Raw genomic sequence first — 6,006 nt, 5'->3', positions numbered from 1 at the left:
ACCATTGCTGCTTCTTTTTTTTTGCATAGAATACTGACTAAGAAAATGTATTGATTTGTTAACCCTGTTTCACTCCATCTGGAAGATTGCCTGATGTTTTTAGAGCCTCAAAAGTTGGCTAGTCTTTATGTCGAGACAAATCCATGTCCCACACCATCTGTTATGTGTCTAAGTACCAAATGGTATGGTAAAGATGATAAAGAAAAGTCTGTCAACATTTTTATCTTCTTCAATTTTGTCATTGAGGCGCTGCTGTATCTACACAAAGATGGCATAAGTGCACTCAACCTAACATACACCCCTTTAGGCAGCTGTACCGAGTGGCGCAGTGGTCTAAGGCACTGCATCGCAGTGCTAGCTGTGCCACTAGAGATCCTGGTTCGTATCCAGGCTCTGTCGTAGCCGGCCGCGACCGGGAGACCCATAAGTCATCCAGGGTAGGGGAGGGAATGGCCGGCAGGAGTGTTGCTCAGTTGGTTTGCAACGCCAGGGTTGTGGGTTCGATTCCCACGGGGGGCCAGTATGAAAAATAAAAAAATAATGTATGCACTGGATAAGAGTGTCTGCTAAATGACTAAAATGTCTATGAAATGTTTAACAGACTAATTCTGGAGTCATCACTTACCACATAACAAGGACCACCATACACATAGTCCTATTAAAAAAAAAAAAAAAACATCTGTAGAAGTATGTATATGGTAATCTTGTATGGTCATTTAATAATAAAAATAATATTCATAATAACAACAGCTGAACGTGTTTTTCAATATGAATGCGTTAAAAAGGCCTAGTGTGTGTCTCTCACGTTTGTAGATAACTAAATCAGGGTGAGAGTGACCTCTGCTGTACAAAATCGGGCACCCTTCTTATACCTCAATGGCACTGTCGTCACTAGTTACCCCAGCCACAAAGTCATAAACCCTGCCCATTTCTACAATTAATCTTCTTAAAATCTGACTTTAAACCGAACCCTAACCACACTGCTAACTGTATGCCTTCCGTAACCTTAAATTAAGACCAAAAAGCACATTTTTGTTTTCATGAATGGCGATATATTGACTTTGTGGATGTGGTAACTAGTGGAAACCCGATGGCACCCTCATGTCAAGATCTGACGTATGTCGTTTTACGACGGTGTGCTTGTCCAGTTTCCGACAGTGTGACTCGCAAAGCGTAACTGCTGTGAATTAGCTGTTTTAGTTTCCTGTTTTAAGTTCTAAAAACTAATCTTTAGATAATTTCAAACTAATTATCGACATACATAACTGTACCGATAACCGATATATTGCAAGTATCAGTTGAAATACGTGTTCTACCAGCTTCAGTTCAGTTCTGAAGTTGCAACTCGAGGCCCCTGCGGAGTGTTAGCTTGAGCGGCACTGAAAAGTTTGTTGTTGTCACGTGACGTGATACGAATGTGGCGATAAAGTTTTTGTTTCGTTATTAAAACGACCATACTACATTTCAACATTAGCTATCTATTGAAGTAACTACTTTAACACAATGCCTCAACCAAAATACAGGAAGATTGCTGTGATTGGATACAGATCTGTAGGTGAGTCAAATAACAATCTAACTAACGCGTTAGCAAGCCTTTGTTTTTGTTTGCATAGCTACGCGATTGCTAGCTAGCCAATGTTAGTTAGTTCATACCAAAACAGCATGCCATAGCTGTGTAACTTCATTGTGTACATGTTAGTTTGTGTAGACGTTGTCGACAAATACGAAACTGTGTCGTTGATATCCTTTATTCTATTCACCATGCCAAAGTTGTGTGCTAACTTTGCCACAACTGCAGCCAAGTTCCACGATGTGGTACTGTAACGCGTCTAGCTCATACTCGGGCTAGTTAGTTACAGTTAGATAGTTGCATTGTGAAATATCTCCTGTCTCAATTAACGTTAGCCAATCACAATGTATAACTGTTGTTCAGAGTCGGATAACATTCGAGTTTCTTACTTAACAAATGGCCATTTTTTATGATTTTGGAAATTGTTGCTCATCGGCCACCACAACAATGCATTGTTCCTTTACTTCTACAGGAAAATCTTCTCTCACAATACAGTTCGTGGAAGGACAGTTCGTAGATTCATATGACCCTACCATTGAAAACAGTAAGTATTTTTTTCTTCATTTTTTTGTTGGATCAGTTTTGTTTTTCTAAGTTATTGCACCCATTGTAAGGTGTCATTGACGATCAAATAATATGAATGGGTGAAAATACGTATTTTCACCCATTGCTGCTTCGGTTTCAGTTGCAAAACGTTTTGCAATGTAATCTGACTAATGAATTGGCCTACATCCCAGGCAACATACAGGAGAAAAATTGTAATTGCTGAATATAGCATGGGCATAAAAGGATAATATATTCTGGATACAACCATGCTATATTCAGCAATTACAATTTGTATGTTGCCTGGGATGTAGGCCAATTCATTAGTCAGATTACATTGCAAAACGTTTTGCAACTGAAACCGATTATTGTTTACTCTAGGAACCAAACGGGGAGGGACCTACCACAATTTGTCCAATAGAAACTTGTTTTCGTTGCAGAACGTTTTACGTTTAGAGTAAACTGTTTCTGTTACAAAACGTTTTGCAACGGAATCTGACTAATGAATACACCCCTGGCTTGGGCTTGACCACTGGCTCTTCACCTCTTTCCAGCCTTCAACAAAATGGTGTCTGTCAACGGTCAAGACTTCAATCTTCAGTTGGTCGATACAGCGGGTCAGGTATGTATGCTTTACATTACTCATCTTCTTTCTTTACCTCTGTTTCTCAGCTCTCTGAAATAAAAACACAAAATACATACAAACATGTAACCCTGCTGTGTTCTGGTGATCAGTGGCAGTTTGAGCCGATGCAACGTAGAATTGTTGGGATATGGACGAAAAACAATGGCCGATATTCATTTCAGAAGCTCTTGTCCGTCGTTCTTGTGTTTCATCGCTAACCGATTTCTCCCCTTATCGCTACAGGACGAGTACTCTATTTTCCCTCAGTCTCATTCAATGGACATCCATGGTTATGTCTTGGTCTACGCAGTGACTTCCATGAAAAGGTGAGTAGTCACAGGTACATTTCATTCTGGGTTCATCCTTCAGAGAGTCAGTGTTTAATAGTCACTTGTACAGGGTTGCAGGTGTGATTGCAGGGTACAGTGAACATCTTAGGCTCCAAGCTCCAACATGCAGGACTAAGTGAAATAAAATAATGAAAATGGTAATTTAAAAAATAGCAATAGAAATAGCACAATATACATCATAACTGTAGCAGCGATGAATAAATAAATGACCATTGGGATGGAGGCACAGTAAAGACTGTTGAGGGGGTGGGCGGGAATGACCATAGGGGGAGCAGCATGACCATTAAGGGGGTGTGGGGACCAAGTGAAATAAAATCAATACAAATTATAATAAATAATGGTGAATGCTGTTGGGGTGGGGGCGGAGTAAAAGTCCGTGGGGGGGGGGGGGGGCTGTCCATCGGGGGAGTAGCGGGGGGAGAACATCCTTGCCCTCTGTTGACCTTGTGACTCTACTGTGTGTATAGATGGTTGTCTGTGCATCAATGCACACATGGATCCTGGTAACCTGTCTCTTTTTGTCTTTCACCTTTTGCAGTTTTGAAGTTGTTCAGGTTCTTCATGACAAGCTTCTAGATATGGTTGGGAAAATACAGTAAGTTAACCGAAATTATGAAAGGTTTGATGCTACTTTTGATGATTTGTGTGTCTTAAAACATTTGTTTTCCAAGTAAAAAATATCAATGGATGTTTTCTTTTAGGGTGCCAACTGTTCTTGTTGGGAACAAAAAAGATCTCCACATGGAAAGGTAAACTTACTTGAGCTGAATGAAGGTGGAGAGCAATGGTGTTCCCACTCTCACATGCATGGCTTGTACAGTATGTGTAGAACCATGACACTACCATACCACTTTCAAAACTGATATATGGTTTCACCTTGGTTATCCAGCCAAGGCCTTGGACATTGTGACCATAGAGGTACATTCATGCCCCCCTGAACTTTAAAGATATACTTTATGTGATTTCATTACATCATGCTCAGTGTGTCCCTTCTCCCCTCAGGGTGATTAAGCCAGAGGAAGGGAAGAAGCTGGCCGACTCATGGGGAGCAGCGTTCATGGAGTCTTCTGCCAAGGAGAACGAGGTAGACAAAGATATATTTTCTGGAGACAGAGCTACTCACCAAAATTGTGTGTTTATTTATTTTTCTATGTTCAACTCTGCATTGCAGACCGCTGTAGAGTTATTCAAGCGGATCATTCTGGAGATGGAAAGGGCGGATGGGAACGTTCCCTCAGAAGATAAGAAGTGTGCTGTGATGTAAGAGGGTCTAACCAGGACAGCAGTAAGCTCATTGGCTGAAACCAGGAGACACATCACCACCAGCCTGCCAATCATGACCTCCCCAGCACCATGGAGCTGCAGTCGCAATGTGGCCATTTATAATTCAACAGTGTTTTACAAAGGCAGCCAATCACACTCAAGGCTGACTAAGGAGAACTCTGACAGGTGTCACACAAGGGTTTCACTGTCAGTTTTACTGAAGTCTGTCAAGTTTGGTTGGCATACACCAAACCACATGAAAAACAAAACATATGAAAATGCCAAATGTAATATAAGAGCCACAAGCCCAAACTTCACAACAAAAAACGGCTCTCTGATAATTGCAATCAACAAGCTAGCCATGCATCAACAGATGGAGCGGTGACTGGCCAGTGTCCCCAACTCTCACGGGCTAGCTTCACCTTGTACATAGTAAGCCTAAAAAACATGCCTGACTCCTTTTCTCAGGTCATCTGTATACTTCAATGAATACACCGGCCATGGCAGAGAGCCACAGTTCACATTGCTGTTGTAGCGGCGTTGGAAAGTCGCTATGACACAACTGATAAATGTCTTGGTTACAGTATCTTGGAATGAGTTTTCTTTCACACAATATGTGTGTTGCGGAAATACATTTCCTCTAGCATTGGTCTTGGCTAACATTGTTTCACTGTGAAACCTTCTGCAAGTCAACTTCAGGTTACACTTCATCCTTGAACTGTAAATCATGTCTTTTAGAAAAAATGCCGATTGGTCCTCGCTCCCTTCCTCTCTATGATTTACCTGTCATCTGACATTAATAATTAAGCTGTAATTATCCAGTGGACGAGGCACCCTTGAATGAAGTTTAGATTAGAAGAGTGGAAGAGATCAGTTATATTTAAAAGTTGTGGCCTTTTGATCCCAGAGAACTAGGATCCTATACACAGGTTTGATAGTGTTGTTGGTTATATCCTGAGATAATACAAGTTTGTTCATTCAGCAGCGTATTGAATAAAATGTCTGCATATAATTACGAATATTATGGAGTTGCAGTTTTTGCATTCACTGATCATTCCTTACCACTGTGGACTGCAAACCAGTTCATGGGGACCACAGGATCTGCTGGTTTAGTTTTGGGGTTTTGATTCCAGAAGTGATGTAGGCTTGGTCAAGCTAAATAAGGAAGCCGTATGACCCAGTATGACTTATGAATTTAGTGTAGAGTCAGGGAATAGCAGCGGACACAGTGCTCACCATAACCTGATTTGCGTGTCCACTTTAGCCTTACAAACAAAAGATCAATTGGAAGCCAATGGTTTTTACTGACATTACTTTAATTTATCCAGATATTCCACCCCCTAGTATCTATTATTTGTTATTTTGATGTTTATTTTGGTAGTTCTTCTCTTTGAGTAAGTAGTAGATTGATTGATGGTCTAAGAGAAGCTGGTGATGCTGTGTCTTGTGCCTTAACTTACCCTTTATTCCCCCCACCTGCTTCCCTACCTGACTCAAGGTGCTCTCTAGTTTTTTTTTTCTTCTGTTGCCTTGATCCAATGGGCAAAAACCAGGTGGTGTTGTGCACCTGAACACCAATACCCCCACGGTCAATGTTAACTCTGAAATATTGCTGTAAACAGTTTTGTATATATAAATAAATCCTTTACTCCTTT

General features: G+C 40.8%; 1 protein-coding gene across 1 annotated transcript; it reads left to right on the top strand.

The window, feature by feature from the left end:
• The first annotated feature begins 1,146 nt into the window (after positions 1–1,146).
• Positions 1,147–6,006, top strand: LOC311137979 (GTP-binding protein Rheb-like). The gene is made up of 8 exons (XM_084172624.1): positions 1,147–1,555; positions 2,043–2,114; positions 2,668–2,735; positions 2,982–3,064; positions 3,627–3,683; positions 3,790–3,837; positions 4,091–4,172; positions 4,260–6,006. Exons 1-8 carry the CDS (start codon positions 1,504–1,506, stop codon positions 4,350–4,352), a joined length of 555 nt encoding a protein of 184 aa, XP_084028750.1. The 5' UTR covers positions 1,147–1,503; the 3' UTR covers positions 4,353–6,006.

The sequence above is a fragment of the Coregonus lavaretus genome, assembly GCF_964263955.1.
Source record: "Coregonus lavaretus genome assembly, chromosome: 12".
NCBI lineage: Eukaryota > Metazoa > Chordata > Actinopteri > Salmoniformes > Salmonidae > Coregonus > Coregonus lavaretus.
Note: the sequence above shows the minus strand (reverse complement) of the source record. Positions and strands in the feature narration are given on the sequence as shown.